Source organism: Temnothorax americanus, unplaced genomic scaffold, assembly GCF_048541705.1.
Source record: "Temnothorax americanus isolate GAGA-0224 unplaced genomic scaffold, ASM4854170v1 Scaffold4, whole genome shotgun sequence".
Taxonomy (NCBI): Eukaryota; Metazoa; Arthropoda; class Insecta; order Hymenoptera; family Formicidae; genus Temnothorax; species Temnothorax americanus.
The window spans coordinates 7,405,006-7,416,495 of record NW_027509547.1 but is presented as its reverse complement, the minus strand read 5'-3'; the positions used below and the strand labels follow the sequence as shown (position 1 = coordinate 7,416,495).

The following is an 11,490-nucleotide window of genomic DNA, read 5'->3' as shown; positions in this document are numbered from 1 at the left end:
TAGAGTACCTAACATCATTGGTCAGTTGCACCAGCGCAGCGGCGCGCTAATATTAAACCTGTATCCACGACATCGCATTGTAAATTGTAACATGCCGGGAGAGATTACAAAGGTTTGCAAATAGGTGAGTGCGAATTGATAGTTAAATAATTTATTAAATTGATAGAATAACAAATGATGAATGTATCGATTAAGCATGCTCAGCCTGACAATTGCAATCACTCAATCTCAGGTTAGAATAGGGAGATAATAATTTTGGCTTAATTTGCTTAAATGTTGGAGGTTGATGGTTTCTTTAACCAACTAGATATAAATGTATAACAAAAGGGCGTACGAAATATAAGTCTTAATTATTTACAAGCTCTGCTTTTCTTGAAAAATATCGGTACACTGCGTTCTATAAATAAACAGATTCCACACTTTCTTGGTTTGTTAAATTACTAATATTTACAAGACAAAGATTTGTTATAAAAATTTATTATTACAAAAACGATAAATTAGTAATGATCGCGCAAAGAACAAAGTAAATTTTATCGAATCTACTCTATATAGCTTTGTCCGCTGAGTTATGTCTCATATGTAATGGCACGGGAGGTTGAGGACCTTTACATTCCGAAATCATTTTCTCAGCTGCTTTTAATGCATTGTATATCGATCGAGACTTCGGTGCTTTCGCTAAGTAAACCGTGCATTGTCCCAAAAGCACGTCACACTCTGGCATACCAATCATTTGACAGCCATGCATTGTATGAACAGCTACACCTGAATTTTTAAAACACACTTTAGTTACATGTACACTATGAAAAATAGATTTCGTTTCTTTACCTAAAGCGTCTGGATCCGCTAGACCAATGTCTTCACTAGATATTCTAACCAGCCGTCTCGCAATGTTTACCGGATCTTCCTTAGCTGCCATAATTCTAGCCATCCAGTACAGGGAAGCACTTGCCTTGCCAGCTCTTATTGATTTATGAAGCGCCGAATACATGTGATGGCTCTGATTGGTTTCTTTTTCAGAAAGCACATGCGTTTTTATTAAACCTTCCTTAATATCTTTCAGAGTTATTGTTATCTTATTATTGTATGATACTTTTGCTCCATCTGCCTGATTCGCAAGCGTTGCTAATTCTAAAGCATTCAGAGCTACACGTGCATCGCCATCGCATGCTTCTGCTAGCCACTGTACTGTATTATTATCAACATGAAATTTGTGTTTTGTATTGGAGTGAAATTTAATCTGTTTTCTGCTGTTTGTCAGTTCTTTTTCTTGTGCATCGAGCGTGCCACCATTTATGCACTCTATTGCCTTATGAAGAATCTCTGTTACATTGCGTTCCGTTAATTTACTTAACACAAATACGCGACAGCGACTTAACAGAGCTGGATTTAAACTGTAAGACGGATTTTCGGTGGTACACCCAATTAAAGTGAACGTTCCTGCCTCTACGTGTGGCAGGAATATATCTTGCTGAAGCTTATTGAAACAATGAATTTCATCCATGAAGACAATGGTCTTGCATCCGAATTTTGATTTGTTCTTCGCTGCGGTAACAGCTTCCCTTATGCTTTTTACACCGGAATTGGCTGCAGATAGATTCACAATGTGCACGTTGTTGCTCGTTAATTCTCTGCTTAAACATGCTATTATATTCGTCAAGGATGTCTGAAACATAAATTGTAGATGGTTATTACAAGGCAACTGTAAAAATGAAGAGTAAAACTAGCTTTACCTTTCCACATCCATGTGGGCCCCAGAATATCATGCTAGAAATTTCTCCTTTTTCCAATAAGTAGCTCAAAACAGTGTCTGGGCCAATAATTTGTTTCTGTCCCACATAAGCCGCAATACTCGTTGGCCTCATCTTTTCGACCAGTGAAACACGTTTCGATGCCTCTGAGAATTGTACTTTGGAACGTTTTGTAAAATTATGCTCAGACATATTGTTGATACTGTTCCGCGTTTCATTAATATGTACTTTAAATTTTTTCACTTGATTATTCGTGGCAAAATCCTCATCAAAAGGAAATGACCTCTTAGTTTTCACTTCCATGTAACTCCGTTTTTTTTTTGGTTATGTCATTCTCTGTTTATGTACCAAATATACATACTTGTTTAAATATTCGAACAAACAGCAGATAACGATAGGTACGCTAATATTAATAAATAAAAAATATTATGCGTATTATTTTTTCCATTACAGCGATATTATCATGTATCGTTTTTTAACATAATATGTAATTAAATTAATCACATTCTATTGCAATAATCATAAGACGACGTTTTCACACAACTTTGACAATTAATGAAAGACCACTGAATTCATTGATATATTCTTTCTCGTCAAATCGCGCACAGTAGAATAATTATTAATAAAAAAGGCAAAGTGCTGCCATCTACGGCAATGTTTGATATCAATGTTGTACATACATGACACATGTTCATATAAACATGTGTCATGTATGTACATACAACATTGATATCAAACTTTTCGTGCAGAATTGGCGTTTAATGAATATTTATCACACTCGTGACGAAACACGCGAGTAATGAATTAACGGGGAGATCATCCGAGCAACCGTAAGTTCTTTATTTGTCAGGTATACTTTCTTTAAATGCGCAAAATTATAGCTGGGTTGGGCACGCTCGTAGAATGCCTGAAATTCGATTCGGCGATGACGCCGCCGGTGAGCAAGGAACAATACCGACTCGAGCAAGAAGCGTTCGTTTCCAATCACGGGGGCACGACACCGCAAGAGGTGATTTTCACGCTTCTACCATCCGTATGCGGCGTCTTATTGGCAACAACGACTCTGGGAATCCTTAAGAAGTACACCCACGAAAATGTGAGAGTCGTCATAGAGTTCATGCTAACCGTCATCCCGACTATCTTGTGCTGTACGACATTATCGGGACACATCGGTAGCGTATGCGTGATAATGATATCGATCTCTCTGCTAAACATAATGCTGCTGCTGAACAAGGGGATTAATCTCCCGAATTTAACTGTGCGGCCGGTTACCGGCAAAAGGCCCTTCATAACTAATTTTCGCGCGTTGACTAACATTATTACTGCGATTTGCATATTAGCCGTCGATTTTCGTATCTTTCCACGCAAGTTCGCCAAGACAGAAGCGTTTGGATACAGTCTAATGGATACGGGTGTCGGGTTGTTCATATTGGCAAATGCGTTGGTCGCGCCAGAGGCTCGAGACTTGTCTACCTTTCGTCGAGGAGGATTTCAGGAAACTTTGACGAGAAATATGAAAAATTGCTTCCGAAGTTGCGTGCCCCTCTTGGTGTTGGGCTTCGGACGTTTCGCAGTAGTCGAGTACATAGGATATCAGAAGCACGTTACTGAGTACGGCGTTCATTGGAACTTTTTTATAACTTTAGCTATCGTCAAGTTGTTCACTAGCTTGATTATCAGCAGTATTAGCTCGAAGTATTCATTACTCTCAGGTATATGGATATTGTGGATGCACGAATACACTATGAGCTTCAAAGGTTTAAAGACGTGGGTTTTGGCGTGGGACGGGCCGAGAGACGACTTTATCTCTGCCAATCGAGAGGGCCTAATTTCCGTACCCGGTTACGTAGGACTGTATTTTGTTGGCGTAGCTATTGGAAGATTGATACATTCGACATATCAAAGTTCGCACACGAGATCGAATATGAATGTTTCTGTGAAACTGTATGGTTTTGAATTTGGAGTGCGCTACAATGAGTCTATGTTGCTGTGTATTAAATTGTCTTTGATCTCCGCACAAACTTGCATCACGACGTTATTCTGCGATTTTAAGATTTCAAGAAGATTAGCCAATGCCGGGTACTGCATGTGGATAGTAATTCTAACAACTACGCTACTTAGTTTGTTGCTGCTCGTAGAGATTGTGTTAGATATAACTGATTGCGCGATAAACGAGTCTAGGATTGAAAGCAAAACAGAGAAATTGCGTAAAAATTTGCGTTTGAATTTAAAGAAACATGTGGAGAGTGAGAGAGAGGAAAATGATGAATGTGTAATCAGGAGATCTTTAGATATTTTTAATGCTGTAAATTACAACGGCCTGTTCTTTTTTCTTGTTAGTAACGTTGCGACTGGTCTTGTCAATATGTCAATGCATACGTTATATGCCAAACAATTGGTGGCTCTATTAATATTAATTATATATATGGCTGTGAGTATACTTTCAACATTGATACTTTATAGGCTCAAGATACCGATCAAACTGTGAAGTATATGCAAAAATGGTAATGAGTCAATTTTAATGAATTTACAATGTTTGATCGAGATTTTGACGATCTTGCTGATAACAATATTCTTCCATAAGTCTTTGTTAATGACATTACATGTGATTATATTAAAACGTGTACAGTGAATTTTGTTAATATATTTTTTGTTTTTCCTTATAGAGAAAGATTACGTTATAGTTTTCATGTGGCCAAATATAGATATGTAATTAAATATTATATACAGATATCGTATATGTAAACTTAACTACGAATTAATAATTAAGAGAAAGTACTGCCAAATGCAACACAGACATATCGCGATCTATCACGCATTTATTTTATTTATCAAAATAAAGTATGTATACATTAGTATAAAACTAGTACTAAGTATATAAGAAATTCGATCAACAAATGCATTTTAGATCACGTTCTGTTACCATACCTTATATCGTCTTAATTTAGTGCCTAAGAGTCCTGTTCATAATTCATCTTTGGATAATATATCAGATTTTTGTAATCGTATCGGTTCTTTAGCATTGGAAGGTTGTACTAAATCTTCATTATCCGTCGTCTTAGTGTCATTTTGTATTTTGCCATGAGAATTGTTAAACTTCCTAAATGCATTGTGGTGCTTCACGTGATTTCTTGCAAGCGAAACAATTCTGAGAAATTCTTTAACGTCGAAGCTGTAGTTTGTAAACTTGGCGTGTGCTCCGCCATCAGGATGTGTCCCCTGTAAATTACAAACTGTTTAAGTATGCATGTTTACATTTAATGACAAAACTTTAATCATAGTTTAAATCAGTGAGGAAATAAAATAGAATAGAAAAGACTTACAAAAATGTCACGAATATCTATTATAGTATCGCTCTTATTTATTACCAAATTTTTCTTTGATTATAATAAAACTAAGTTATCAAACCTTATATATTATTTTAGCGAAAAATCTGTACGGACATACCGGGTCTTGTTGCACTAATTTTGACGTATCTTTCCATGTGAAATATTTTACACCCCTCAACCGTGCAAGATCTTTGTAGCAATTAGGATCTTCGCAATTGTATCTGCGGAAAATAATTGATATATATGATTCCACTATTCACAATCATATACTTTTTAATGTTTCATAACAGATCTTACATTTCGAACACTGCTGCATAATCAGGTAGAAACATTAAATGCGTTAAGCCAGCGCCATGAATACCGATAAAAATATCAGAATTTCTAGTAATTTCTAACTGCTTTTTGAACGATACATTTTTATTATACACCACCTGCAAAAAGAACGTGTTGTGACACGTTTATTGACATATAACAGAATGTTAAAGATAATTAAATTTTTCTATCGGAGTATTACCTTCCTAACTTTATACTCCGGGTTCTCCTTCAAAGCGTTTACCAGTTCATTTTCGTTTAAAATCTTTCTGTACTGCGTATCTCTACTCAGCAATGTCACACGAATTCTCCGATCTTTCCTTTGATGAAGAGGTATTTGAAGTCGATGCAACACATGATCACCAAAAGCTTTGAACAATCCGGATTTTTCACAGCCATAAATCTGAAACAATATTTTCTAATAATTGATATTCTTTTTTGGAGTATGGAGCATCTCGGTGAAATGATATACAACGATAGTACTAGTGGTGTATTGTAGAATAGGCCGAAAATCATTCGCGGCAGTAAAGGAAACACCAAGTTCCTGAAGCACACTGTTTCGCCTCGAAATGTTTTTAAATCCCATAATGGATTTCTCGTAAATACTTCGAAGGTATCTTGGAACGCCGATCGATAGCTAAAAGCAAAATGTAGTTCAGTATCTAACGGGTCGTAATCTTCATTTTACGTGTTTGTGTCAATTTCGTTTTATGATTTGTTTTATGCTTGTTACCTATAACTTTCCCAAATCAATATATGATTATCTTTATCGAAGGCAGATGGGTGCGAGAGATTCACGTGCAATGATGCGTACAAGTTGAAAAAATCGCAAAAGTGATGATACATGTTTACTACTGAAACAAAGCGACTTTAACGAAGTGGCGAATGTGAACCGTAATTTATCTGACATTCTTTTTGCAAATGCCTTCAAACTTACTGGCATCTATCTTCATTATAAAAGTCGGTTTCTCAATGACGACATCACAGTCGCCGTGGACAATCGGCCGGTGATGTAATTTGCGAAAGTTTCGTAATTCTGGTCCCCAACTCTGTAATGGACTGATATGATCTGCGTTTTCTTGTAATCTTTTTTCGTTCAGCCTGATCGCAGAAGAGAGAGTTAGACACTTTCCAATTCCTCGTATAGATGATCTGTTTTGCTCGCTGATATTCACTCACGTGCAGTAGCCACCAATTTCACCTTCTTTTAATACATCCATTTTGTATCGTATGGGTTCCTTTCGATTCAGCAAATCGGTGAAATTTAGCATCACGTTTCTCGCTCTGCAGAACCGCATATGTTCCGAACACTCCAAGGATGAATCATCCTGAAAAAAGTAAAATCCGATCAAGATATCAAGTTTATTATCTTTTTGCGTTTCGCGTATGACCTCAGATTCATATCGTGAGTAATATATTATAAATAATTATATAGTAAACTCACCACAAATAATGGTTCACATAAAAGCATCATCTTTTTCCTTTGGTCCCGCACGTATCCGAAATCGCCTTGCGCGTAATATGTATCTAACTGAGCTCTCTTTGTAGCGACCCAGCCCTTGTGATCGCCTGGACAATGCGGAATGGAAAAAGCATTTTCTGCTTTGCAATCTTCCTCGTAGCCCCAACAGGCTTTAGTATCGAGACTATCCTGAATGTATTATAAATTTGAAACTTTTAATGAATTATATAAATCATGTAAAAAATGTTCAAGAATTTTTTAATTCAGATGAATATGTGAATAATATTATATTATGTAAATGCGAAATCCACAGAAATCAATTTTTAAATAAAATTGTATATAATATGTTTTAAATATTATACAAAATGAAAAAAATATGTCAAGAATTTAATATTAAATATAATCTTACCTTATATGGACACGTCGCATCATTGCGGCATTTTTCTGCTACCGTGGGAAAAGAATTGAAGTAATACTTGACATGCTCGTGCGGTAGATTGATATCTGTGTAATTGCCGCCAATGGCAGTGACCGTAAATACAAGCACCAGTGACACAGGATGAACCGCGAACAACGTCCTCATGATCATTGTGTAAAAAGAAACTTTACTAGAACCGACCGGATATTGTTAAGACGTTCGTTGCGCGTTCGTCTTACAACGTTCTGCACGGTTTGAATGAAAAACGAACCACCTGTGAAGGTGGGTGTATGACCTCACAACCCGCGCATTAAAACACATGCGTGGAACCTGTGCGGAGATACGGTGAGAGGCGATACTTAACTTACTACGTGCGAGATGTGAGTCAGCTCACATCATAGAAATTACGCACTGGCTCGCCTTGAGCAGCCGCGAAGAAGCGAAGTTTTAATATTTCTTATTTCCTAAATAATACGCCGGCGTTTTTCGACCCCTCGGATCGATAATGCAGATCCGTCTGAATACGGAGTACGTGGCAGCATTTTCTTTCAAATAATCACAGGGAGTCTTGCTAACTTTAATAATTCTATGTTCTTGATGACAGTATTAAAATGTATTTTTTTTTAAACATTGAAATCCCTCATGAATAGACGAAAAAAGTCTTCCAGTTATCTTTCTCACGGTCAGCTGTTTAACACGTTTGCAACATGGCCGTATACACTGTCACTGTCAAGGATGTTATTTGTGATCACAGTTTGAACGATTCTCTTTTCCGAGTGGAGTAATTAGGCCGAAATAAAGAATTGAAGCACCCTTGAGCAACTCTTATTTGATTCACATGACTTTAGCGTCTGCAAGTTTAAATTTTTGAACCAGAGTATTTTGTGGATCTTGTGGGTTTTATGGGAAAGCATTCTTTTAACTGATTTGAGTCCCTCTGTGAGTTTCTTCCCATAATATGAATGAGTATCGGTATTACCCACAGAGTCTCGGCAAAGTAGAGAAGACGAATAATTTCTTCTATCTACTACCGATATATAACTATCAGCACATTAGTAGAAAAGATTAATATATGATAGTAACGTTTCGGAGTAGTCATTACAATATCTATAGCAGATAAATAGTACAACAATATATAATAGAAATTAATACAATACAAAATAATGTAGAAAAGAATATCTATTGTGGATAAAAGTATCTGCTAGAGATAATATTTAAGAGTAACGCAGAAAAACGTAAGAGTGCGGTTGCAGTTATTATTGCTAAGAAATTGAAATTGCATTAGGTGAAAGTGTTTCAATTTTTATTTATACATTGTAGAAAAATAGGTAGTTGACCGTCACAAATATTAATTAGATTAATATTAAACATTGACATTGTATATCTCTCGATATAAAATTAGAATTAATAATTGCGAAAATCTTAGAACGTAAACTTTATGTTATATAATGTGAATTTATTTTCCGTATTCTCTATTAGGGGTATTCTTTAGTAGACTATATTAAAGATTTGCATGCTTTGCATTACGTGTACGTAATGAAAATTACAATATTATTAGAGTATAAGCGTGAAATGAAGCGGGCTCCGATAAGGAATCGTTTGGTGCAGACTATTGTCTAACGTTAGTTAGTGTCGAATGATGGCTTCTGTTATGCATCATGCTCTTACGTAAATGAAATGCAAAACCCTGAGACAATAAGCCTGCGAGACGCACCTTATGCTAATCCTCGCGGGATACGTCAAAAACAATTTCGACGTATACGGAAGAGACAGTTCGATCCTTCTCCCGAGGCGTGGTCGAGGTAGATCTTATCTTCGCGGTTTATACGATTTCGCTCGTCGGAGAAAGAAAGAGGTACGAGTTGAATCTAAGGGTCCCCGCGCGTTTACCGGCTCTAATACACCGAGTCCCACACTTTGTTAGGCATGAATCGTTACGCAATCTGGAAGACTCGGATATCAGCTGCGACTCTCGTTGGTCGCGCAGGTGTCTTTCTCGGTTCACACAAGAGATCGTTGCGATACAATTAAAGCTACATAGACCGTAGCCAGCGGCGAAAGGAGAGCGCGGATTCAAATCTACAGAACTTATTTTAACTTTGAGCGACACCCATTGTTCTCTTTTCTTCTCAATGTTGACGCCGCGGCGAATTAGAATTTGCGGACACCCCGTGCGTTACGCAACCAAATCTTAAGTGTTCAGTTGCGATAGCGCAGATATACAACTTGACTATTGAGATATCGAGGCATGACGAATCCTATGCGTGAGATCTACGTCTACGACCGAGCGATCTCGATCTTGTCTAACCGCGAGCGAATTGACTGATTATCTATGATCGTTCGCAAAACGGAAAATCACCGTAACAACTGTCCATCTACATATCCGAATAAATCGGCATTGGCCGCGCTAGTCCCGCAGGCCAATCACGATGATCCACAAATCAATGCTAATCGATGCGAGAGGATCGCCGATATCGGGCACGAGAGACAATAGCGTCGATATCTTTGGCGCGTCAACCTGCCGTAGCGTGACCCGGAAACAGATCTCGCTATACAAATGTTTTACATTTATATATGCATGTATAACTTATTCACTTGTATATATACGAAGGTCTCTCGCTATGTGTGTACGTAAAAACGTCGCGTAGTTTACCGGTATATGTAGATTGTTGCCGATCGGCCGGTGGAGACACACCGGCCTGCCTATGGGCACGGATTGCCGCAGATAGATCGAAAGAACGATCTACATCGATCACGATCGCATCACCCCGACCCTCAGGTAGCGATACGGTCGCAACGGTACCTCGCTATTTATACCGGTATGCCCAACTTTATTTCTTCTTGTAAATCTTTTGTCGTCGTGGATCGTTAAGATGATTTTCTCCGATCGGAGTAGTCACGGCATGATCGCATTATCTTTCTGAGATATGTCTTTAGTTGCAACGTGATAATTTACGTGACAATTCGTCGTCTTTTGACAAACATCTAAGATATTTCATTGATATTTTAACGAGGGGCTACGTATACAAATAACGCAGTGTACACATGTAGACATAAGCGTAGTAGACATCATGGTTATATATCGATCTTATGTATTACGTTCCATTCCGTTATTGCATAACATTATTTATAAACATATTAACGGCAGATATTTATAGCTATTGAGAATTAAATGCTATATTTTCCGGATCGCAGACAGAGAAGGAATGAACAATATGAATGCAATTATAAACATATCGCTCATTGTCGCGTCACAGTACCGGAAAACAGGCAATCCACAAGCGAAACCGGTTTACATCCCTGAAAATAAGCGGAGCTATTAAGCTTCACATGTATAGTTATGACCATTGGAACTACTGATTGCTGTCGTTTAAGTCACGGCGTTCGTCGTAAAATTTCTTCGGCGTCGCGGCCGCGGTAAGAATCGCGCCGGCGACGTATATTGCGTCGCCAGGTTGATTTTGTGACGACGCAACGGCGATTTTCGCAACGGGCCGCTGATAAACGGGGGACCCCGGCGTTTCCGCAGAAACGCAACGCGCGGGCAATAATACGAGCACCGTGACATCGGCGTAACGTCCAACCGTCGCCGCGCCGCCACGTTGGCGCCGCGTGTCACACAGTCGAGAGCCCGGTGTCAACCTACGCGAAAATCAACGCTATAATGTTCCCCGTAGACCTCGCGGTTCCTCCCGTCGGAGAAAATCGCGGGGGCTACGCGTCACATTGCAACCGCAACGTCTTGCGAAACGGGAACGCTTCGAGTCACCCACACGTACGCCACCGAAAAAGTTCGCCGACGAATACAAGTCCCCGTTTCACGAGCGAGTGCATCCACGAGTGCCGAAAAGAAGCGCGGACTTTCCCCAACATCCTCGCGGAGATGTTACGGGAGATCTCTCGCGCCGATCTGCGCGAAAACGCAAAGCGCCGTGTACATTCTTCCGTGAATCTACCTGCGTCTTTTCTCTGCGCCACCCACGCGCTCATTTCAATGCGTATCCGTAGACGTAAAGTATGGCGATTGCCGACTTTTCCTGCTAGATAGAACCGCGAGTTGAATACAATAATACTCGAGCCTCACATTGCAGCCTTGTGACGAGCTGTGCGGAGATGACTTATTATCATCGAGTCGTTTCGATAGCACGCTATATCCATCGAATCGAATCAATGAAGCGTTCAAACGCTACGTAAACAGATCGTCGCGTCGTCGGTGCCGAA

At 38.8% G+C, this 11,490-nt stretch overlaps 3 protein-coding genes across 4 annotated transcripts; 1 reads left to right on the top strand and 2 right to left on the bottom strand.

Annotated features, from left to right (window-relative positions):
• Window positions 1-142: 142 nt before the first annotated feature.
• LOC143902287 (ATPase WRNIP1) lies at window positions 143-2,347 on the bottom strand. Its single transcript, XM_077415036.1, has 3 exons — window positions 1,731-2,347; window positions 826-1,663; window positions 143-762 (listed from the first exon to the last, which is right to left on the bottom strand). The coding sequence occupies exons 1-3, from the start codon at window positions 2,049-2,051 to the stop codon at window positions 545-547; spliced, it is 1,377 nt and encodes a 458-aa protein (XP_077271162.1). The 5' UTR covers window positions 2,052-2,347; the 3' UTR covers window positions 143-544.
• A 75-nt stretch (window positions 2,348-2,422) lies between these two features.
• Window positions 2,423-4,471, top strand: LOC143902286 (glucosaminyl-phosphatidylinositol-acyltransferase PIGW). The gene is made up of 2 exons (XM_077415035.1): window positions 2,423-2,578; window positions 2,651-4,471. Exon 2 carries the CDS (start codon window positions 2,674-2,676, stop codon window positions 4,234-4,236), a length of 1,563 nt encoding a protein of 520 aa, XP_077271161.1. The 5' UTR covers window positions 2,423-2,578; window positions 2,651-2,673; the 3' UTR covers window positions 4,237-4,471.
• Window positions 4,472-4,534: 63 nt separating this feature from the next.
• On the bottom strand, window positions 4,535-8,200 carry Eogt (EGF-domain O-GlcNAc transferase). Of its 2 annotated transcripts, none has more exons than XM_077415033.1 (10): window positions 7,261-8,200; window positions 6,834-7,040; window positions 6,569-6,717; window positions 6,327-6,490; window positions 6,123-6,243; window positions 5,873-6,026; window positions 5,592-5,792; window positions 5,375-5,508; window positions 5,196-5,298; window positions 4,535-4,967 (listed from the first exon to the last, which is right to left on the bottom strand). In XM_077415033.1, the coding sequence occupies exons 1-10, from the start codon at window positions 7,438-7,440 to the stop codon at window positions 4,713-4,715; spliced, it is 1,668 nt and encodes a 555-aa protein (XP_077271159.1). In that variant the 5' UTR covers window positions 7,441-8,200; the 3' UTR covers window positions 4,535-4,712. The 2 variants fall into 2 exon arrangements, with proteins under 2 accessions (XP_077271159.1, XP_077271160.1); XM_077415034.1 differs by having other exon boundaries at window positions 6,123-6,240.
• Window positions 8,201-11,490: the final 3,290 nt, after the last annotated feature.

Excerpts from the sequence above, each read along its gene's own strand:
- Eogt (XM_077415033.1), bottom strand. The coding sequence starts at position 7,440 with ATGATCATGAGGACGTTGTTCGCGGTTCATCCTGTGTCACTGGTGCTT. Across the intron at positions 7,041-7,260 it reads ATGCGACGTGTCCATATAAG|GATAGTCTCGATACTAAAGC; the intron begins GTAAGATTATAT and ends TAATACATTCAG. Across the intron at positions 5,299-5,374 it reads TATGCAGCAGTGTTCGAAAT|ATACAATTGCGAAGATCCTA; the intron begins GTAAGATCTGTT and ends TATTTTCCGCAG.
- LOC143902287 (XM_077415036.1), bottom strand. The coding sequence starts at position 2,051 with ATGGAAGTGAAAACTAAGAGGTCATTTCCTTTTGATGAGGATTTTGCC. Across the intron at positions 1,664-1,730 it reads GCCCACATGGATGTGGAAAG|ACATCCTTGACGAATATAAT; the intron begins GTAAAGCTAGTT and ends TTTATGTTTCAG. Across the intron at positions 763-825 it reads AGCGGATCCAGACGCTTTAG|GTGTAGCTGTTCATACAATG; the intron begins GTAAAGAAACGA and ends TTAAAAATTCAG.
- LOC143902286 (XM_077415035.1), top strand. The coding sequence starts at position 2,674 with ATGACGCCGCCGGTGAGCAAGGAACAATACCGACTCGAGCAAGAAGCG.